Here is a 23835-nt window from a genome sequence, read left to right as displayed (position 1 = left end):
TTAAAGAAAATATTCAAACTCTGTCAAGTTGGTGGTTGGTTATTGCTAGACAGCCATTTCCAAGTCCTGCCATAGATTTCCAAGCAGATTTAAGTGAAAACTGTAACCAGGCCACTCGGGAACATTCAATGTCATCTTGGTAAGCAACGGCAGCGTATATTTGGTCTTGTTTTAGGTTATTGTCCTGCTGAAAGGTGAATTAGTCTCCCAGTGTCTGTCTGGAAAGCAGACTGAACCAGGTTTTTTTCTAGGATTTTGCCTGTGTTTAGCTCTATACAGTTTCTTTTTATCCTGAAAAGCTCCCTAGTCCTTGCCGATGACAAGCATACCCATTACATGATGCCGCCACTGCCATGCTTGAAAATATGAGGTGTGGTAGTGATGTCTTATGTTGAATATGCACCAAACATAATGCTTTGCATTCAGGACATAAAGATAATTTCTTTACCACATTTTTTGCAGTTTTACTTTAGTGCCTTATTGCAAATAGGATGCATGTTTTGGAATATTTTTATTCTGTACAGGCTTCCTTTTCACTTTGTCATTTAGGTTGGTCCTGTGTGGCTTAGTTGGTAGAGCATGGTGTTTGCAACGCCAGGGTTGAGGGTTCAATTCCCACGGGAGAACCAGTACATAAAGATATTTTTTAATGAAATATATGCATTCACTACTGTAAGTTGCTCTGGATAAGAGTGTCTGCTAAATGACTAAAATGTAAATGTAGGTTAGTATTGTTATTGATCTATCCTCAGTTTTCTCCTATCCTAGCCATTAAGCTCTAACTATTTTAAAGTCACCATTGTCCTCATAGTGAAATCCCTGAGCGCTTTCCTTCCTCTCCGGCAACTGAGTTAGGAAGGACGCATTATCTTTGTACTGACCGGGTATATTGATATACCACCCAAAGTGTTATTAATAACCATTTAAAATTAAGGCTGTAACACAAAATCATGTGGAAAAAGTCTAGGGATGTCAATACTTTCTGAAGGCACTGTATGCCTTGATTCAAATGCCTTGTGAATAAAACAACTAATCAATTTATTGATGAATATAGAGAAAGCAGACATCACAAATATCAACCATAGGCCCTTCTTTACCCATTCATTTGACTATCTACAAATCATGTAATGCTACATTATATTAACGAAATAATTGGAATGAACTCCCAGTAAACTATTTGAAGGGTAAAGACCTATCGTAACCATTCCTGGACATTACGACTGGATATTGACGTTTCTCCCCTTTGGCCATGAATTCATCCCTATAGCAGGCTACAGCCCGTATCAGAGGCGCAAAGGCGCAGCGGCATCAATTGACTCTCGTGACACTGAAAGCTTTAGGGAGTCCGAGAACGGATGCTGAGTACGGATGTTGAGGTTGGTACTGCACTCCTCAAGATGTCCAGTTTTAACAACATGTGACTCCAGAGTGGGACTAACGACCAGGAACGGAACGAAGCAGACCACACATAAATTGAAAATTCGTAAGTAAACGACTGAATGGGGAAAATAATGTGCAGAGAGGGAACCTGACATTCCGAATGGGCCTAGATGTATTGCGAACGCTATAATAAATGATGTCATATTGCATGCACTTGCACTAGCAGTATTTTCCATGAGGGAGTTAATCCAGGCCGTTTAGCCTACGTTATTTCCCTAACTCGATAGCCCGAAAGGGACTTATTTTTGTCTTGATCCATTTGTCTTTTTCTTTCGCCTATGCAAGAAAGTATATTATGGTGTTTCATAAATCAATCCCTGGATGCCATCCAGTGGAGAGTGACAACGCGCGCATCACAGGACGACTACGTAGACAATCTGACATTTCGATCATATTTCCCTCGATAATTTTCGAGGGAAGTATCATCCACACGGTTAAATCAAATTAAATTATGAAGATTGCAATGTGAAACTAGAGGTGTCCGAATATATGAAAAAAATTGCTGAACTTTATGACTGCGTATCCTTGAAGTCAGAGGCCCGTATCTAAATATACATATGATATCAGAAATGAAAGCCCAGGGCAGACTAATACAAATAATTAACAGACAGCAGTGAAATAGTGCATGTCTCCAGCGACACACATCCTCAAACTACTAGACTGCAGTTCAAAAGTTATGGATTAATTTACCCACAATAAGTGATTTTGCTTCTAATTTTACAGAAGGGTTGGAGAGATGTTATATTTGTTAAATTGCACCCTTTCCTTGCAGTCACTCTCTTGGAAGAGCTCGAACTCTGGAAGTCATGGCAAACAGAGGACCCAGTTACGGGCTGAGTAGGGAGGTTCAGGAGAAGATAGACCAGAAGTATACTCTGGACCTGGAGGCCAGACTGGTGGACTGGATCATCTTGCAGGTTGGGGGGGACATAGAACGACCAGAGTCCGGGAGACTAAACTTCCAGAGCTGGCTCAAGGATGGAACAGTGAGTCTCTGACACAAACTCTGGTTGATGTAACCTTATGCATGTCTTCATTATTCTAAACCTAACTCTTAAAACACATATACAGATCATCTCAGACTCTAATTCACCATTATCATAATAGACGATATTTGATAGCCTTTGTTATTACGGGGTTTCTTCTCCTGGTCCTCAAAGCCACCAACCACTGCCACCTCTAATGCTAGGTGGGTGTAGGCCAGTTCTAATCTGTCATTCCATTATTTCATCTCTCGTTGCAGATTCTTTGTAGGCTCATTAACAGCCTCTATCCCCCTGGTCAAGAGCCCATAAAGAAGATCCCAGAGACAAAGATGGTCTTCAAGCAGATGGAGAAGATCTCACAGTTCCTGCAGTCAGCTGAAGCTTATGGGGTGATCACCGGGGACCTTTTCCAGACCGTGGACCTATGGGAAGGTACAGCTCTTCCACCTTACACTCACATGCAGCAATTGGTTAGTCCTTATGATAGATAACTTCAGGAATGTGCCATGTATGTGAATATAGCCTTTCAATATAATATACCTTCCTGGAAAGGATTCATTTGTCAAATCATACATTTCTTTTCTACAATTAATTTTTTTTTATAACCAATGAGGGAACAACATGTACTACAGGAGACTGCAGAGAGAGCACGCCCCCATCCACATCGACAGAGCCACAGTGGAGGGGGTCAAAAGCTTCAAGTTCCTCAGTGTGCACATCACTGACGACCTAAAATGGTCCCTTCACACAGACAGCGTGGTGAAGAAAGCTCAACAGCGCCTCTTCAACCTCAGGAGAATCAATACATTTGTCTTGGCCCCTAAGACCCTCACATACTTCTACAGATGCATCATTGAGCGCATCCTGTCGGCCTGTATCACCGCCTGGTACGGCAATTGCACTGTCCTCAACCACAGGGCTCTCCAGAGGGAGACTGCTGCTGATGCAGTCAGCCCAACGCATTACCGGGGGCACACTGCCTGCCCTCCAGGACATCTACAGCACCCGGTGACACAGGTCGGCTATGAAGATCATTAAAGACCTCAGCCACCCTCCCCACTGCCTTTTCACCCCTCTACCATCTATTTAGAAGGCGGAGACAGTACAGGTGCATCAAAGCTGTGATGAAAGACTGAGAAAACAGCTTCTATCTCCAGGCCATCAGACTGTTAAACAGTCACCACTAGCCGGCCTCCATCCAGTAACCTGCCCTGAACCTTAGTCACTCTTACTAGCCGGCTAACACCCGGTACTCTACCCTGCACCTTAGAGACTGCTGCCCTATGTCCATAGCCATTGAACACTGGTCACTTTAATAATGTTTACACTAGCGTTCAAACGTTTGGTGTCCTTGTTTTTGAAAAAAAATACAAAAATGTGTCCATTCAAATAACATCAAATTGATCAGAAATACAGTGTAGACATTGTTAATGTTGTAAATGACTATTGTAGCTGGAAACGGCTGGTTTTTAGTGGAATATCTACATAGGCGTACAGACGCCCATTATCAGCAACCATCACTCCTGTGTTCCAATGGCACGTTGTGTTAGCTTATCTAAGTTTATCATTTTAAAAGGCTAATTGATCATTATGAAACCCTTTGCAATTATGTTAGCACAGCTGAAAACTGTTGTTTTGATTTAAGAAGCAATAAAACTGGCCTTCTTTAGACTAGTTGAGTATCTGGAGCATCAGCATTTGTGGGTTCAATTACAGGCTAAAAATGGCCATAAACAAAGAACTTTCTTCTGAAACTCATCAGTCTATTCTTGTTCTGAGATATGAAGGCTATTCCATGCGAGCAATTGCCAAGAAACTGAAGATCTGGTACAACGCTGTGTACTACTCCCTTCACAGAACAGCGCAAACTGTCCCTAACCAGAATAGAAAGAGGAGTGGGAGGCCCCAGTACACAACTGAGCAAGAGGACAAGTACATTAGAGTGTCTAGTTTGAGAAACAGATGCCTCACAAGTCCTCAACTGGCAGCTTCATTAAATAGTACCCGCAAAACACCAATCTCAACGTCAACAGTGAAGAGGCGACTCTTGGATGTTGGCCTTCTAGGCAGAGTTGCAAAGAATAATCCATCTCTCAGACTGGCCAATAAAAATAAAAGATTAAGATGGGCAAAAGAACACAGAAACTAGACAGAGGAAGTCTGCATTGTTTTTTTTATTGCTAGGTATTACTGTACTGTTGGAGCTACAAACACAAGCATTTCACTGTACCTGCGATAACATCTGCAAATCTGTGTATGGACCAATAAACTTTGATTTGACCAACTAAAGCCAAATATAGTATTGAAATGTCTGTCTGGCATTTTGTGTAACTACAGGGAAGGATATGGCTGCCGTGCAAGGGACCTTGTCGGCACTTGGCAGTATGGCGCTCACAAAGGATGATGGTCAATATCGTGGTGAACCAGATTGGTTTCATAGGTGAGGAACCAATCATGATAGGTGTTTGTAATGAGTTGTACAAAACAGCAATGATACTCTATGTCCATTTCTTTATTACATGCTACTCCAAAATGAACTATTTATAATGAGTCGCATAACTTGACCCCTCCCACCTGTTTGCTTACGTATCATTACTGTAGGTGTAGACCTTTCCTATCTGACTTGTATCAGTTTTAATCTCTCCTGTACAAACATCCATCACAGCAGATATTTCACCAGTTTTGTCTCCTGTGCTTTTAGGAAAGCTCAGGGAAACCGGCGGGAGTTTTCTGAGGAGCAGTTGCGTCAAGGCCGCAGTCTGATTGGCATGCAGATGGGCGGAAACACGGGGGCGTCTCAGTCTGGCATGAGGGGGTACGGCATGCCACGCCAGATAATGTAAAAATGTCATTTGGCTCCTGTAAATTAATCCAAAGTTGCACTCTCATTAGCTCAGTGGCAGCGTGAAGTTTCCCTGATGATCTCGCTATAGGGGCCCTCATACTGAAAATCTCAGAACACTATTACAGGGCATAACAGATGATGTCCTTCAATAAGCCTTTGTATGAGCTCACAGTGGCTCTTCTTCACTCAGTTACACGGTCAGGTGTGTCATTTCTGTCAGAGTGGATGTTGTTTTTGCATCAGACAGGTGTTCAAGGTTTCTGTCAACACAATTGTGAAATGACAGCAACTGTGCCATTGTCTAAGAAGAAATGTTATTTTGAAAAGTAATTGTAATGATAGTCACGATAGTATTAAGTTACAATATTCTTTATTCAGGTAATTTACAGCACCACTAGTCTTATTCTTTACTACACTGTGGAATGTGAATGCAATGCACTACAGACATTTTCCTTTTTATAACTACATTCGTTGCATGATTTCTTTATGCACCAAGTTCATGTTCAGTATTGAATGTTAAGTCAAATATTTGTTGAAGTACTTCTATTATATGTTTTGTTTTCTTGTTTAATTTATGTTACTTAATGTATCCAGATGTATGAGTACTGTGTGAAATGTCTAATAAAAAGCATGAGTTGGCGCAAAAAGTTGGTAGAGGTGCTGCCTAATGACGAGTTCACTCTAGGCTATAAATACAAATAAAGTTGCACACTCTATATACAAGCTCCCAGTAAATTATTGGGTGAAGCACCAATATTTTGTCATCCTTGTGCCTTCAGGGTAATGTCATGAATGCTTGAACCAGGTTATGTAGACAAACAGTGCAATTAGTGCAACCAATGACAATAGTGAGGGGTGTGTCATAGTTATTAGGGTGATGAACATTTTTTTAAATGAATTGCTAAAAGTATTTTGAATATATTAGGCTATTGCGGTGGAGGCTGCTGAGGGGAGGACAGCTCATAATAATGGCTGGAACGGAGCTGATGGAATGGCATCAAACACATAGAAGCCATGTTTGATACCATTCCACTTATTCCGCTCCAGCCATTACCACGAGTCCATCCTCCCCAATTAAGGTATGTGTGCGCCATTGTTATATTGCACATAGTATTAGCATCAACATATATTATTGAACTAAATTTCATATACATATTGTTTACATTTCATTTAATCTTTGTTACATATAATATTTTGGTTCAACCGTAATGCACAATAAGCATCATCAACAAAGTGGGACTCTAACCCAGGCAGCGCCATCTGCCCTTCAGAAGCCCGATGGTGCGCGCCACAACAGCGCGTACCTGGCAATGGAGGACATTGTAGTTCCTCTCTGCGGGTTGGCGAAAGGGGTGAGCAGCCACCGCTTGAGAGGATATCCACTGTCGTCTGCAAGGTTAGTGAATGGGTTAGGCACTGCAGCAGAGAAATTGCAATTGATTTAGAATTTCTACATTACTCATCCGTAGCTAGAAGCCAGCCATCACGCACAGCTCCAGCCTCAAGTCTGCGCCCAACACTGCTGTTTCTCCATATGAATGAGTCATGGGTTGACAAAGGCCACCGAGCCACTACATTAGTCAGTACCATGATTAAGCTTTCGATTAATGAAAGCCAGTTCACTCTCACTCGTTGCCCTTATAGCAACATGGGTGCAGTCAATTGCACCGATTATTTAGGAAACCGGACATTGCTGCAAATTGCACTTTTTATTTTATTTGCCTGGTCACCCACGGTGTAAAGAAACTCAGCAGAGGTGCGTCAATCCAGTTATACCTCCTAACACGTCTGGCATAACGCGGCTAGAGCTTGGCTGAGAGATCCCTGACCTGTCAGCCAATTCCCTTTGAAAAGTGCCGGTTGCCAGAAATCCGAGAGTTGTCAGGACAGGCACGGCTTGGTTCCTGCGGGTGCTTCTCTGTAAAGCTGGACCTACTACAGCACAGAGATCCAAGAGAACAGCTCTTGGTAATCGGAACCGGCTCATACGCCACTCATCATCATTGGCCAGTAATCTTGCTGGTCTTCGAAAATTCGCTCTCTCTGAATTCTTCCATTCGTCATCTTCCAACAGTGCCAAAGCAGCCATTGAGCGTCATTACGCATTGTAATTGTATGCCTTTGAAAACCCACCCATTTGATCGTCAAAGCCACCCAATTGCATAACACCTTCAGGTGGGGTAATTACACTGATTGTAACTGACAATGACAGAGGGCCATTATCACATTGACAGTTCTGCGCAACGAACATGTGATAACAATATATGAAACTGCACTCGTATCTGCCCGACGGAGGCATCGAAAACGGCATAAGTTTAAACGTCATTTGTCCTACTGTTCACCTTATTATTTATGAGAATACATTTCATAACATGGAGGTATTGTTTAATAATTACAGTTCCAATTAAATATGATTCCTGATTAAACAGTACAACATGAGTTTTTTTGTTGTTGCAAAAACAGATATCTCCGTTTGTATTTATTATCCTAAATCATGTTTTTTTGTGTGCAGTCAAGGGAACTCTTCATATATAATACTGAGAGGTAATATTTTGATTTATTTTACACAAAGGTTTCAATTTCAAAGCGTTTCTTGAGTTCATCCTTCTGCCATCGGAGTCGCAGTTTCTCATTTCTCCAGTGTCCGTGGAGGACCGCACATTCTCCCATCAAGTTTGTTGGGAGAATGTGAGATATGGTAGCCTAATCTTTTGTAATTTGTAATCATGTATAATCAAGGGGTGTGCTTGTTTCTGCCCGCATAGGGAGCCTTTCACTCTAGTGGTTGCTTCACGTGCACTCTACAGTGGCTATCACGCTAGCCTGCCTGCTTAGTGAAGTTGAATGAGAGCCAACTGAAAACTGACGAATAAACGAATAATTTTTTTATCTTCACGGTAAGGCAGTTATAAAGCATATGATATAGAACACCAAGTTAAGCGGAGTTTAATGATATGTTTTTCTGACGTTTTCATAGTTTAATTAATTTATAAAACTCCGTTAGCCTGTCGTAGTCATGGCGACAGAGGACTCAACGAACGTTCACACAGTGTAAATAAAGAAAAACATTGTGACTTGCTGTTAGGGATACGTTGATAATGACGTGATAAATGTATTTCTGAGATGAGATAATACCTTTAAACAAATAGTTTTGAAATGGATGTATTCCTGATCCTTTCCCCCCTCATTTCCATTATTTTGTATTAACTAGCTAACTGTGAATAACAAACATGTGGAACAAGGAACATTTCTCCTCATTATTGGAAGTGACCACATGCCTGAACTAATGATGTATGATAGGCTTATGTGTTTTCTATAGGTTGAACTGAACTTTGTGGCAAGGCTCAGGCAAGAACCCCCCCCAAAAAGGTGTTGGACTTGATGGGGACCCTCATTAGCCAAGAGACCATGGCAAATTGTTTATTTAAAGGCAAGAAGGCCAAACCCAAACCCACTGGCTCCAGGTCATCTACAAGTCTCTGTTAGGTAAAGCCCCACCTTATCTCAGCTCACTGGTCACCTTCCCTTCCAGTTCTCTGCTGCCAATGACTGGAACAAACTGCAAAAATCACTGAAGCTGGAGACTCATATCTCCCGCACCAGCTGTCAGATCACTGCACCTGTACATAGCCCACCTGTAAACAGCCCATCTATCTACCTCATCCCCATACTGTATTTATTTCTTGCTCCTTTGCACCCCAGTATCTCTACTTGCACATTCATCTTCTGCACATCTACCATTCCAGTGTTAAATTGGTATATTGTAATTACTTCGCCACCATGGCCTATTTATTGCCTTAACTCCCTTATCTTTCCTCAATTGCACTCACTGTATATAGACTTTGTTTTATTTTTTCTACTGTATTGACTGTATGTTTGGTTTATTCCATGTGTAACTCTGTGTTGTATGTGTCGAACTGCTATGCTTTTTCTTGGCCAGGTCGCAGTTGCAAATGAGAACTTGTTCTCAACTAGCCTACCTGGTTAAATAAAGGTTAAATAAATAAATAGCTAGGTTTCCATCCAAATAGCGAACATATTTCCAAGCAAATATTCTAAAATCCGCATTAAAAACAATAAGCGCATTTACCAACCATCAAATTGATTTGTTGGGGATAAAAAGCTGTGCGTGATGACGTAGTGCACATGAAAAATAACTTCTGGTTAAATTCCCATGTATGGAATAATAAAATATGAGTTTCCATCGCATTTTTAACTCTAGGCTACTGATTGTTTTGTCACCAAAATAAATAGCATTATATAGTGAATGTGCCCACTCTGGTCTTTGCACGTGTGCTCTAGCCAACAACTCAGATACCAGGCTTTAAATTGCGGGGCGTTGGAAAAAAAACTGTAAAAATGTGTACTGTCAAAAAAAAATTCCACCACCATTTTCCGATTTGAGGTTTCACACCCTTGGCTGAACGCTCTTATCTGAAAATGTGGGTGGTTAAATTGTTTTATTAAGAAAGTACATTTTCTGAACTCTCCCCCTATTGGTTTATCATTCAAAAGCATCTAGGCCTGTATGGCTTAAATCTTTCATGTTTTAGACCAAACAATCTCCCCCATTTGTCCTTTCCTAAAGCAATGTGCTGCTCCTTGCCACAGACTAGGTGAATCCTCTTAGCCAGCTCTGCTGTCTGTCAAGCACCAAATGGTTCTCTGGGTTATGGCAAATTCTGGGATGTAGTTCCAGCCAATCCTGTCCACATGTCCTTGATAAATGACAGTTGACCATTAAAACAACCATAGGCCTCTTTCAAATATGTTAAAGGTCAGTAGGTTCAGAGTAAATGTTTGCCTTAAGGTGAAAAAGTTGCTTTCCAGAAGTCAAAGCATAAGTCAAATGTTTATTCAATAAGAGGAAACTAAATCCAGGTACTATTCATAACCACAGAATGGGACTACATTTCATAATAGGCTGCATTAATTAATTTCAAATGGGTAACTGTTGTCAGCAGTAACAGAAAAGACTGGAATGTTAAACAAACTGGACAGAAACATTTATACTAAAACGGCCTTCCTCTGGGAAGACTACAGGTGGACGACAATCCTCCCAATCAGCCGAGGTCTGTATCCATCTTTCTCTGAAAGAAAATACAATCAGTGTACACTTTCAATGCATTATCTAGATTAACCCATAACCAAGAACTCCAGTTAAAACCGATCCCCTAAAAAGTCCCATATCTTTCCATTTGGTTGAGATTCCACAACCATAGGTGATACTATCTTGAGTAAACAAGGTTTGAGAAATGTTGAGAATGTATTCTGGCCTCCAAGGTCAACTACATTTTCTTACAAATACACCAAAGAATGATTCATAAGACAGACTCGTCATAATTGAGAATTACCTTAAGGTTCAGATAATGTTCCTCACTGCTACAGTGGACTGATTTGGCTGTTTTCTCATTGGTGTAGAAGATGTTGCACAGCTTGCAGAAGAACCCAGTCCTTGGCACCAGATAGTCTAACCCTGCAAGTAAAAGGAGAGAAAGAAAAAAAGGTTTGTTATTACAATATGGCACTAAAAGCTCTTTAGCAGATCCCTGTCACACCTGATAATAAAAATTGTCAGCCACACAAACAGAAGCCAGTTTCACTAGCATCTTACCAACAGGGTTGTCAGGTTGATAAGGACCCAGAGATTCCTCCTGCTTCTTCTCCTCTGGGATAGCTTCCACACCACTGGCTTCCTCACCCTCAGGGTTCCCACAGACCCCTCTCACTGTCAGACACAGGGCTCTGGACATCCTGGCCATACAAACACAATCATGTCTTTCACTAATTCATTCTACTTAGCCTGAGAGACCAACACCAATAAATATCTTCACTCTTCTCGGTGTTAAGTGGATTGACTGATTACTTCTTGAATAACCGGTAGCTGTAAAATAATTGTTCACAGACACGCAATTTTTTTAAATAAAAAACAGCTGAATATTTACGTATTGACTAACAAGGCAATCTTTCACCTTGTTTAAATTAAGGAAACAAAAACAGCAAATAACCATCTTTCACCTCTGGACAGGGGCTTTTGGTTGACCGGCCATTAGTCTTTTCATCTCCTTGATCTCTTGATCTTCTGTTGTTCTGACCAGCCAACCACAGCTCATATTTCACTGGTGGCTTCCTATATCAGAATACAATGTCATGCAGTACTAGATCATGAAAGTGTACTTAGATACATCACTCATACAGTCCAATACCTTTTTTGCACTATTGGTTAGAGCCTGTAAGTAAGCATTTCACTGTAAGGTCTATACCTGTTGTATTCGGCGCACGTGACAAATAAACTTTGATTTAACAACATTCTTTATCAGATTATTTGATTGGCTGGATATTCTTCCAATAGATTCCAATCAATTGAACTGGCAGTGAACATGGACTGCATATTAGCATTCTTAAAATTCCATTTAGTCTAACTATAATTTCCATCATCTACTCTATTACATATTCTTAGGGGTCATTCAATTATTTACCAGTATATTAGTGAGTCTCCCTTTTTGCACAAACTGACCCTTAACAGGGTCCTGTAAAACTTGTGTGGACGTTGGAAGTACTTCACCATTTTCTGAGCGGCTTCCACACTCTCCAACTGGATATAACACTGAAAACAAAAATGTAACATCCAAGTGAGAGACGTTTATCAATAGAAAAACAAAGGACACCCTCCCCCCTAAAAAAAGAGGGTCGGTGAAACTTTACCTTTCCATGATGCCAGTTCAAATTATAGCCAGTGATTTTCCCGAAAGGCTGGGCAAGTCGTAAAAGAGAGACGTCAGAGTACTTCTGGAGTGGAAGCATACAAATGTAGATGGATCTTCCACTAGGCCTCTACATTGACAGAAACAAAGTCACATTACACATAATACACATCTTTGTGTTACAAATATTGACTATACTAGGTGTAGTTGAGTTAATAACTAAATTCTCTCATCAGATGCATAATGTGTACAGCATAGATACACCAAACCCACCTCCAACTTTTTCTGTGAAAAGCACATGCTAACACTGACTTGTTTCCTCAACAACTGTCCTTTTCCTTTGTAGAATTTCACCATTTCACGAACTTCCTCGGTAGTATCAAGCTCTAACCATGCCTGAAAATATAGGAAATTCTCAATGTCATACAAATTAGGACATTAAACGCTTGCACAAATCAGGGGTTGAGTAAATAAATTCCTCTGTATGCCAAAATGCATGAATGTCAAATTGTTATTCCCCACTGTTGCTATGACATTTCGTTTTCTTCATGGGATGGAAATAATGTTCAGTACCATACAAAATAAATACACTGATCTGCAAGTAACATAATTATGGACATACCTCCTGTCTGAGGAAGGATATGGCATGGTCGACAACTTTCACGTTTGCTCGCTCTGCCAGTTTCAATAGGGCCACCGCCACGTTTCCATGGCCCTTTCTAATTGGGCTAATATGGACAACTTTTCCATCCTGTAGAAAACAATTTTACTGCTCAACCTATCAATAGTGTTGGTTAAAACAACTTTTCTACACTTGACACATTCCAACTACACGTTTCTAAATGATAATTTGAGGAATACCAACCCATGAAGCATCCTTTGACTCTGCAAATAAAAACAAAAGTAATTAGAACTATAAATTATGAAATGCAGATTTTCTTAATGTGTTATCCACACTGGCTAAACAGCCGTAAAAATTATGTCCATTGCTGCCAAGTAATAACATTTTTTCATAATTCATTGCTTACCCAGCGACGTGTCCCCTCCAGTACTGTCGTCGAGTTCATCCAATGTAACGAAGTCATCCATATTCTCAGGGAAATCCATGTCATCCATATTGTCCTGTTGGAAATAAGTCCACAACATCAATAAGTTAAAGAATTTGAGTTTCAAGTTCCACAGTGCTGCACCAGAACCATATCGTATCTCATGACAAATACTTGTTGCAATAGGGAAACTGTAAAAAGATGCTCAAACAATGAACATATGTAAAATTGTATTCAATAGTCTTGAACTATGATATAGATCCATGTCTCAAAGCTAGGAAGTGAACTCTGTGGCTGCAGTATTACAAATGAAATTGACATGCTATGTTATTCAAACCTCTTGGTCAGTCCAGGTTTTTTACCATGTTAGGGCTGAACAAATAGGCAGGTCTACTGATCCATACATTTACAATGCTTGGCTGACTTGAGCGTTTTAAGTGCCTGTTCTGGATTACTACTGACAGTCTAGGTTTTCTGGAAACAATTGGAGCTTGTACAGAGATGGCTCTATAACCTTTGATATTAAACCATGGAACGTAAGGAGATCCTTCAAAGCTGATCTCCATCTGATTTGTAGGGCACTCATAAAACTGATGGAATGAATAGCCCCTGAGCAAATCATATAGCCTACATACAGTGCCTTCAGAAAGTACTCACACCCCTAGACTTTTTCCATTGTTGTTAGCCTGAATTTAAAATGGATTACATTTAGATGGTGTGTCTGCTTTCCAACAGACACTGGGAGACAAAATCATCTTTCAGCAGGCCAATAACCTAAAACACAAGGCCAAATCTACACTGGAGTTGCTTACCAAGACGACATTGAATGTTCCCGAGTGGCCTAGTTACAATTTTGACTTAAATCTGCTTGAAAATCTATGGCAAGACTTAAATGTCTGTCTAGCAATGATCAACAACCTACTTGACAGAGATGAAAGAATGTGTAAATATTGTACAATCCAGGTGTGAAAATCTCTTAGACTTACCCAGAAAGACTCACAGCTGTAGTCGCTGCCAAAGGTGATTCTAACATATTGACTCGGGTATGAATACTTATGCAAATTCGATATCTGTACTTACTTCCAGTACATTTGCAAACATTTCTAAAAACATGTTTTCACTTTGTAATAATGGGTAAGAAATCAGTGTAATACATTTTTAAATCAGGCTGTAACAACAAAATGTGGAATAGTTCAAGGTGCATGAATACTTTCTAAAGGCACTGTAAATAGCGTGCTATGGTACCAAGCAAACTCAATATTCCAACAAGCCATGAGTCAAACCGGGCATTGCTGACATGAGTCACAGAAAACATCTTGACTGTTTCTCTAGATTGACTAGGTTCAATCTGAAGTGTCTGATACATTTTATTTGCCACTGAGACTTCAGCCAGATTTCAGTGGTTCTAGGCAATAGATGGCCACATCTGTTTCAACTGATCAGTGGAGGATCTCAACCAAACTACATTCTCAGGAATGCTCCCAGAACCTCAACCAAGTTGAAGAGTTGAAGCACACATGCTTTAAGAAGCCATTGCTAGGAACCCACATCTTGGTTACTTGACAAACTTATTTTCAATTCTGAGAACAATAAGCCTTTTCTTGGTTCCGGTCACAAATATGAATGACAAGAATTTCTTACATCTTCATGAAAGCTCACCTGTTCCATCTTGTTCTCCATTGAGACATCAGCATCACACAGAGCTGGATCATCAGCAGCCTTTATGTCAGAATCCTCCAAGGTATCGTCTGCCAACAGTTCTGAGATTTCAGGTCCCCCCTTATCTTTAGAATCAGCCACCAGAGAAGCACTTTTGGAAGGAGCGGGGTTTTAGTATCAACACCAGCACCAACCTCATCATCTAACAAGCATTGTTCAGGTTCCACCTGGATGCCATTTCCATCTAGATCTTTGTTTTCCAAATCAATGTCCTCTTCTTTGACCAACCCCTCAATCTCCCCCTCCTTGATGTCCTGCTTGACCACTTCCTTGACCTCTTCTGAGGTGCTTTGTTGACCTTCTCCTTGTTCCGTCACTTTCTCAGCAGGTTGTTTGTCTGTACTGGGTTTCTCTTTGTTCGTGGAGTTTGAGGTCTTGCTAGTCTCCTCACTCTTGGGTCTGCTGCTGCGGCCTTTACTGGAATCTGCTCTTCTGGATGTGGTGGAGTCAGGACTTTCTCTACAAAGCAAAAACCATTGAGGTAAACTTCCCTGAGACATACTTCCTGATGAGTCCAATAGGAAAATTGGTCTGGCCGCAATAGCCCCAGTTGAAGGACTCTTACTTACCTCAGGCGTTTCAGTGACAAGTATACTTTGACACTCTTTCCATTGATCTTTAGGGGGTTGGAGTGGTAGTACTTCACCATAATGTCAGCATCCTTCCAATCTACCATCTCAATCAGGGCCTGCAGATGAATAAGGGAGAATTCATTAGACAAAGCTAGAGAAGGTGCTGCATAATGGGAGGTTTGTGTTGAATTGATCTATTCTAGTCATACAATCCCATGCTATTCTGAATTTAAAATAGATACACTGCATTGTTACTGTTTAAGAATTGTCGTCTATTTGAAATCACCAGAGATTTGCAGAATTTGATTGATCACACTTCAATTCCATATTGCTCGAACCTTACCTGATCACTTGAAAATGTTGAATGCCGCACATCCCCAAACATCTTGGCGAGATCAATAATCTCAGATTCTCTTTCCTTCCCAGGAGGTAGGTGGGAAAAACAAACCACTGTATTGGCAACTTGTTTGGTCTGCCGTTTTTCTGGTGGTTCATCCAACCTTGGCGGCTAAAGGAAAAAACATGCTCATACAGGGATCTCTGTGATTAATACTTCTGTATTAATTATTATCATCATCATCATCATCTCAAACTTTTAACAGACAGATGCACTTACATGAATACTGCACACCATCGGTGACAGGTACAGAGTCAACCTATTTCCCTTCACGAATGCTTGCTTTTCACTGAAGTGATTCACCATATTGACAGCCTCTTTGTGAGAATCAAACTCCAGGAATCCCTGTAACAAAAAGACAACACTGAATCATCCAATAGACATTCAACTACAGATGTAACTTTTTTTAGAGAGAGAATGTTAAAGCTGCAACATGTAACCTTTTGGGCGACCCAACCAAATTCACATAGAAATTAGTTATAGCTCTGTCATTCTCATTGAAAGCAAGACTAAGAAGCAGTAGATATGTTCTATGTGCCCCATTTCTATGATTCCCATGCTTAAATCAGTTTTGTACACAAGCGTCAAACAGCTGAAAATACAATATTTATAGTTATTGAAAAGATATTTCACTGCAGTTTAGATGGTACAACTATTCTCTACAGTAGAGTTGCTTGTTTTGTCAGAAACTGAAATTAGGCAAAATATTTGAATTTTTGCAACCATGAAATGGTGGAGCGATTTTCTGAATAGTGCATCTTTAAGAGTTGAGGGCTTATTCCCTTTTTTTTTTTTTAATCAATGTGTAATTTACCTTGCAGGGGAACACCAGATGTTTTACAACTGTGCCGAATGGCTTAGCCAAAGCCATCAAGTCTTCTACACCAACAGAGCCAAGGGGAAATTTTGTAACCACCACCTTTGTGCCAACCTAAAGCAAAATATAAAATCACACATTCAAGCATGTAGCTTTAAGCAAATTACCTCCATCATAAGTTAATGATATTTAAAAACATATATTTACTAGGCAAGTCAGAACAAATTCTTATTTACAATGACAACCTTCCGGTTACTGGCCCAACGCTCTAACCACTACGCTACCTGCCACACCAAATAATCTATTTATAAGAAACATCACCACAAAAGCGGCATCATTACCTTGGGCTTCAAATGGTGTCTTTCTGGTGCAGACCAGACTTCACCTAAAGATGAAAACATGAAAGGAGATATTATCTATTTTCAAGTGGTTTGCAATTGGGCCTTATTTGGTCTGGATCAAACTTGACTTTGGAACGGGACTGGGGTTATCACCTCCTACGCGGTCTGAGCTATGTTGTCTCTTGTAAGGCATAGCAGGACGTGGCGTTCTCCTGGGCGGTGAAATAGCATCTCTACTTGGGATGGAGTCGGACCTGGAAGATAACGTAAACAGTGCTAAGTAAGAAGAGGAACAGCTAAAGGTTTTACATTATAACATGCCTGTTTTCAACATGAAGCTGAATTTCATTCCCCTCACATTTCCTTCCGGGTATGTCTTTTCCAATCTGGATATCTGTATAAAAAAAATAAGCAACTAATTGGAATAAAACCAGGTAACAGGAAATATCTCAATTGATTGTGACCTGTATCAGTCCATTCTCTAAATGTTTTACTTTGCATGGAAACACTTACAGACGCAGGAGTTCTCGACAGCCCTCCGCGTGGCTTAATCCATTGAGATGATCCTTCCATGCCTGTGAAAAAAGCAAACTCTTTAAGCTAAATGAATGCCAGCACAGCCAGAAAAGGACTGGCCACCCCTCAAAACCTGGTTCCTCTGTAAGGTTCCAGCCTTTCTAGCGAGTTTTTTTCCTAGCCACCGTGCTTCTACATCTGCATTGCTTTCTGTTTGGGGTTTTAGGCTGGGCTTCTGTATAGCACTTTGACATCTGATGTAAAAAGGGCTTTATAAATACATTTGATTGAGTGTTGATTTAAATTACATAGATACACAGTACAATAGCAAGAGCATTGAAATATAACAAAGCTTACCTTAGTAGAACTCAACATGCATAAGCATAGAGAGCATGTGTGTGGGTAAATCGTGGGCACAACTCCATGAAAATCATCCACTTGATAGGAGAAAGGAAACCTTTGCTGGGTGTCGGGTGGTTTTTCCCTTGAGGACCAATTGTGACGGGAATCTCTCCTTGACTCAGTACGCTCTGGTCGACTGTGAATCTCCGCTCTCCTATAATCAGTGTCACAATGGCTGTTTGACCGGCGAGGTACTGCAGGGGGACTGTCCCGTTTGCTAAGGATTCCATCTGTATCCTCCTGCCGACTGTCTCTCTTTGGGGAGGCCTGTCCCTGCTCCTCTTGCTTGGCTCGTTTGGCCTTCAGTTGCATTATCAGATAAGGCAACGTCTCCACACTGATCTCATTCTCTGGAATCTGGGCCAGAGCATCCACGTCTTCTGGAGAGAGCCCCAGAGTGGCATATAAGTTCATAGCTCCATCACCAGATCCTTGGTGTGCAGAGCTGTTTCCCTCACTGTCCTCCATCCTCAAACATCCAGAGCACAGAGAAGTTTATTCTGAAATTGGGGGAAAAAAGGTGTTCTAAAGGAGTTTCCCAAACTCGGTCCTCAGGACCCATGGGGTGCACATTTTGGTTTTTTCCCTAACACTAGACAGCTGATTCAAATGATCAAAACGTTATGCTTAGTTGATTAATTGAATCATCTGTGTAGTACTACAGCAAAAAAAAAAAAGTTTGGGAAACCCTGAACATGTCTAGTAGCTACAACAATGTGGTTGGGTAAAACGTGAAGGCCCTACAGTTGAGCCTTATGAAGACCGTATTCTTAGCATCACTGTGAAACTGAAAAGTTACCATCTTCAATAGCTCTCTAGCTGGTCTTCATTTTCTGTGGGTAATTACATGGCAAATTATGTCTCACAAACGAAACTACGTATCACAGCCCAGAACAGCATAGTCGTTAGCTATCTACAGTAGCTAGTTACATTGGAGGGGGCTTCTGCACAACAACAGCCAGTTGCTGTTAACTAGCTAGCTACACATCTTTAGCTCTGCTAAATTAAGCCAAATATCATCTCAACCCGATGAAAAAAATATTAGCAAGCAAGTACCATGTAGCTATAACGTTAGTGCATTATTGTTAGCTAGCCGCACGCACCGCTGAAGAACGCTGCCTTGCTGACCACAGCCAGAAAGCTAGCTAGCAAGAAGCTAAGCATAGCTTTCTAGTAAACACAGCCAGATAGTTACGGGTTGAATGTTTACGCATACAGTTCCACTACTACATTGAATGCAAATTGTGAATGCTGTAAAACATACCTTTCAAGAAGCCTCCTTTCGGGTATTTCGTTAAATTTGGTGGCTACAGTCTGGCCAACGATATTTATAATTTATCCATCTACCAGCGACATAAAAACAGTAGCTTATTCCCTTAACGGAATTTCAGAATAAAAGTCCCCCACGTAATTATATTACTTCTTATTTTGTGAGGTTTAACGGCGGTTGGTATCCAATTTGTTGCATTACCGCCACCCACTAGACTGGAGTACAACTCCCTTATACTTTGCTTGAAAAATAAAAATGTACTAAATAAATACCCTACCATCTAACACTACACTCACTAATTTCTAAATTATATAAAATAAAATTAACACCACCCTACTAATTAAATGTATTTATTCCTGCCTGGAAGGCTGGGACACCACTTAACACACCCTGTAACTCTTCTGATGTCAAGTCTCGCCCACCCAATATCTCTCTGCAGCTGCCACCACAATCTCCATTTTCTGTGAATTCCGTTCCATCCCTGCAGTACAGTTGATAACCATTGCTATAAATGCTAAAAATCCAATCTTACTGAAACATATAACTTTTTGGCCTATCCCTCTCACCACTCCTCTACCGTAACCCATCTTCCTCTACTTTCTTCACTGCATCAGCATATGACAACTTCTGCTCTACTCTAACACAGGAAACCTCAACCTGCCTCTTTCGCACGGGACAATTCTGATCCCCAGCTCCATGGGCACCACTACAATTAACACATTCCACTACTTTCCCCAATGGTACACATTCCTTTGTCTCATGCCCTTCTGCACATTTCTCACACCTTGGACCCTCCCTCCTACACACTACTGCCACATGCCATAAGCTTGACACCTGTAACATCGTAATGTATTCGGCACATACGCTCATACAGGATAACTTATATATCCTAACTTCACTTTGTCGGGCAAAGACTCAACTTCAAAACTCAAAAGAACAGACAATGACTCTTCTGTTTCCTCACTCTCGCCACCCTGTCTGCGTCGCATCAAACGACGAGCATCCATACACCGGGAATCGTTCCCCTCAGCTGGTCAACTTGTATATTTACTGCTACCCCAGTTATCATTCCTTTCATTGGTGCCCTTTTCTTGAGAGCGAAACAATTCACTTTTCTTGCCCCCATTCGTTTTACTCCGAGCGCATTCTCCCTCTGACCAACAGAAACACAAACAATTATCACTAGACCACTTCTGGTTACCCTCACCGATTCCACATTACCCAACTATTTTTTTCACCCACCGCGGGACCACAAATGAATCAGCCAAAAGGCAACAGTCCACTTTTTCCAAAAACTTACCTCCAACAGACTAATATTTTTCCTGATCCTCAGTGCATACCTCGGTCTCCGATAACTTCGCCCTTACTCACTTCCATTTCTCCTCCTGTCTTCAGTTCCCTCTGCTTACACTTTCTACCATTCTTCTTTAACAAACCATCTCCTTTTTTCCACAATTTTTATCCGACTCAAACTCACCGTCTTCTTCCCTCTCTCTCCCTCTCGTTTCCCCTCAATTCCTCCTCCGTTTTCCAAGTATACATGTCCTTATGATAATACTGCACTACTCCTGACTCCATTTCCACCGAGGCGTCCGTCCGAACACAAATCCACGTAAATAATACATTAACATGTATTTATTCATGATATATGAAAAATAATTGTCTAAACATGAACTATGATTCAAATGTAAGTGACATTTGTATTAAATGTGGGTTTTAAAACATTTTCCAAAGTTAAATAAATGCCCCCAATGCAATACATTGTATATGAAATACATTTTGGCTTATAGAGAAAAAAGTATACTATGTGTCAATGTAAAAGTGGGGTTGGGAATACTCATCAGTAGAATCTACATATGGTGTTATTTCAATTGGGACTCTGTTCTAAATACACAGCAACACGTTCTACTCCACCCATTCCATAGCTATCAATGCAATACACTGTAGGCTATAAATTACATATTGGCTTATAGAGGAAAATGTAATCCATGTTCCAATGTAAAAGTGTGGTTGGAACTCTAGAATCTTTATGGAAGGGATAATCAACAAGGGGCTATGCATTCTATGAAAAATAATGAACGACGTGGAAGGTGTGTTCCATGACCCCTAGCAGAGTGGAATTTACCTTCCACGTAGTTACATTATTTTCCAGAGAACACATAGAGCCCCGAGGTGACTATCCCTTTTATACCATGGCTATAATTTAACACATTTGCAGCAAAAAAACTGTTCATTTGCAGGTATGTGTTCAACATCCACTAAAGTAGGTAGCAAGTTTACTACTCGATAGCTACAGTAGTTGCCTTGATAACTAAACAAACAGATTTGCTAGTATAATAATATTTTGACGATAAATACACAATGCAGAGGACAAGAGAACTAGAGTTAACAATCAATAGGAGGTGGCTTTCAGTTTAACATCTGTTTAGAATCTGTGGAATGTCACTCCTGAACTCAGAGCTATGTGTGCCATGTTTTCATTGGTCTGTACATTGAGTCGGGAGCAGGATACTTGTTATTTGGCCATTGGCCAAGTTGTACTGCAAGGACTTCTAATTGGTCAACCCCAGGCTAGGGTGGGGGGTTATAAATGGCATCCTGTTCCTTTGTTCAGGGGAGAAAAGCTGAGGACAGGGGGGACTGAACATCTTCCAGCATAACATCTTGATTTGTCCTCTCTGAATAAAACTATTTTTCTCCCCCTGATTTGCTTAGGAGTTTGTTATTGAATAATAACATCAATTGCTGACACTAACCAAACCATCAGTCCTAGCTTGCTATTATGAAAATGGAATTCAACAATGCCAAACATGTTTTCAATTCAACTTTTGCTTTCAAAAGCAACTCACACATAGTTAATTCTTACATGTTCTATAGCCACTAAATTTTACCTTGCTGATATACTGTGCTTTATAGGGAAATCATGCACGCTCTAGAATGCCCTTTAAGCCAATCAAAAACGAGTATTCAACGATGCCATGGTATCCACCTAATTTTCTAACGCTTTTAAAACATGTAAGCCAAACGCTACTCTTGGTGGCAGTAAGAAACCATTGCCATCTGCACCCATTCAACATAGCCTAGATTTATGTTTTCTAAACAAAATCACTTTTTTGAGTTCTCATATGCTTACAATGATGTTTTGATTCTTGCTTGAACAATCGCTAAGATTATATTTTGTGATCTTTGCAAAATAACTATTTCGGAAACAGCAGTTGTTAGCTAGAATGCTAACTCTCATTGATATGAAGGCTTTAGCAAAAGCTAGCCAAAGAGCTATTTTACTGGTCAGAGTGTTTTTTTAAGCATCCAAATACTTGTCCAATCAGGCAACTTTGCACTTATTTCAAAATGAATATGGATTTAAAACACCAAGCTTTTGAGCGGTTATTCAAATGGCATAGGCTATTCACTGCACTGTACAGCCTAGACTACAGTTTTGTATTCACTTTAAAATAATAATAAAATTAGCCTAGGTAGGGTACATTTCTTGTCCCTAAAAAAACTGAAACAATATGGTAGCTTTTCGAGCTGCATACCCTGGGACTGGGAGGGGGCGCACATAGGCTACCTATGATTTCGTTATCTGATCAACTTTTTTTTCTTTTGCTGTGTAAATTGACTGGATATATCAACTGTAGTATTAAGCTTAACATTTTTGACATGCGTTTTTCTGGATGTTTTTGTTGTTATTCTGTCTCTTACTGTTCAAATAAACCTACCATTAAAATTATAGACTGATCATTTCTTTGTCAGTGGGCAAACGTACAAAATCAGCAGGGATCAAATACTTTTTTCCCTCACTGTATCTTATAAAAAACAATCAATCTTAACATAATCACTAGTTAACTACACATGGTTGATGATATTACTAGTTTATCTAGCTTGTCCTGCGTTGCATATAATCGATGCGGTGCCTGTTCATTTATCATTGAATCACAGCCTACTTTGCCAAACGGGTGATTTAACAAGCGCATTCGTGAAAAAAGCACTGTCCTTGCACCAATGTGTACCTACCCATAAACATCAACACCTTTCTTAAAATCAATACACAAGTATATATTTTTAAACCTGCATATTTAGTTAATATTGCCTGCTAACATGAATTTCTTTTAACTAGGGAAATTGTGTCACTTCTCTTGCATTCATTGCACGCAGAGTCAGGGTATGTGCAACAGTTTGGGCCGCCTGGCTCATTGCGAACTCATTTGCCAGAATTTTACGTAATTATGACATAATATTGAAGGTTGTGCAATGTAACAGCAATATTTAGACTTATGGATGCCACCCATTAGATAAAATCCGGAACGGTTCCGCATTTCACTAAAAGAATAAACGTTTTGTTTTCGAAATGATCGTTTCCGGGTTTTACCATATTAATGACCTAAGGCTCGTATTTCTGTGTGTTATTATATTATAATTAAGTCTATGATTTAATAGAGCAGTCTGACTGAGCGGTGGTAGACAGCAGCAGGCTCTTAAGCATTGATTCAAACAGCACTTTACTGCGTTTGCCAGCAGCTCTTCTCAATGCTTCAAGCATTGCGCTGTTTATGACTTCAAGCCTATCAACTCCCGCGATTAGGCTGGCAATACTAAAGTACCTTTTAGAACATCCAATACTCAAAGTTATATGAAATACAAATGGTATAGAGAGAAATAGTCCTATAATAACTACAACCTAAAACTTCTTACCTAGGAATATTGAAGACTCATGTTAAAAAAGGAACCACCAGCTTTCATATGTTCTCATGTTCTGAGCAAGGAACTTAAACGTTAG

At 40.3% G+C, this 23835-nt stretch overlaps 2 protein-coding genes across 4 annotated transcripts; one reads left to right on the top strand and one right to left on the bottom strand.

The window, feature by feature from the left end:
• The first annotated feature begins 1230 nt into the window (after positions 1-1230).
• LOC106603050 (transgelin-3) lies at positions 1231-5918 on the top strand. The gene is made up of 5 exons (XM_014196186.2): positions 1231-1483; positions 2213-2426; positions 2684-2858; positions 4764-4866; positions 5128-5918. Exons 2-5 carry the CDS (start codon positions 2247-2249, stop codon positions 5267-5269), a joined length of 600 nt encoding a protein of 199 aa, XP_014051661.1. The 5' UTR covers positions 1231-1483; positions 2213-2246; the 3' UTR covers positions 5270-5918.
• A 6683-nt stretch (positions 5919-12601) lies between these two features.
• LOC106603023 (matrin-3) lies at positions 12602-20606 on the bottom strand. Of its 3 annotated transcripts, XM_045716910.1 has the most exons (14): positions 19050-19437; positions 17741-18285; positions 17381-17442; positions 17226-17261; positions 17021-17121; positions 16868-16911; positions 16524-16640; positions 15929-16054; positions 15656-15820; positions 15310-15428; positions 14681-15199; positions 13004-13097; positions 12841-12860; positions 12602-12726 (listed from the first exon to the last, which is right to left on the bottom strand). In XM_045716910.1, the coding sequence occupies exons 2-11, from the start codon at positions 18251-18253 to the stop codon at positions 14743-14745; spliced, it is 1740 nt and encodes a 579-aa protein (XP_045572866.1). In that variant the 5' UTR covers positions 18254-18285; positions 19050-19437; the 3' UTR covers positions 12602-12726; positions 12841-12860; positions 13004-13097; positions 14681-14742. The 3 variants fall into 3 exon arrangements, with proteins under 3 accessions (XP_045572866.1, XP_045572867.1, XP_045572868.1); XM_045716911.1 differs by lacking the exons at positions 12602-12726; positions 19050-19437 and adding an exon at positions 20356-20606 and having other exon boundaries at positions 12825-12860; XM_045716912.1 differs by lacking the exons at positions 12602-12726; positions 19050-19437 and adding an exon at positions 20533-20551 and having other exon boundaries at positions 12825-12860.
• Positions 20607-23835: the final 3229 nt, after the last annotated feature.

This window comes from Salmo salar, chromosome ssa04, assembly GCF_905237065.1.
Source record: "Salmo salar chromosome ssa04, Ssal_v3.1, whole genome shotgun sequence".
Taxonomy (NCBI): Eukaryota; Metazoa; Chordata; class Actinopteri; order Salmoniformes; family Salmonidae; genus Salmo; species Salmo salar.
This window is presented reverse-complemented; position numbering and strand designations above follow the sequence as displayed.

Bases quoted from the DNA above. Each gene is read 5' to 3' on its own strand.
- LOC106603050 (XM_014196186.2), top strand. From the start codon at position 2,247: ATGGCAAACAGAGGACCCAGTTACGGGCTGAGTAGGGAGGTTCAGGAG. The intron at 2,427-2,683 runs GTGAGTCTCTGA...CTCTCGTTGCAG, and splicing joins GCTGGCTCAAGGATGGAACA to ATTCTTTGTAGGCTCATTAA. The intron at 2,859-4,763 runs GTACAGCTCTTC...GTGTAACTACAG, and splicing joins GACCGTGGACCTATGGGAAG to GGAAGGATATGGCTGCCGTG.
- LOC106603023 (XM_045716911.1), bottom strand. From the start codon at position 18,253: ATGGAGGACAGTGAGGGAAACAGCTCTGCACACCAAGGATCTGGTGAT. The intron at 17,262-17,380 runs GTAAGTGTTTCC...TTTTTTATACAG, and splicing joins TGTCGAGAACTCCTGCGTCT to ATATCCAGATTGGAAAAGAC. The intron at 16,912-17,020 runs GTGATAACCCCA...TTTCATCTTTAG, and splicing joins TAGCTCAGACCGCGTAGGAG to GTGAAGTCTGGTCTGCACCA.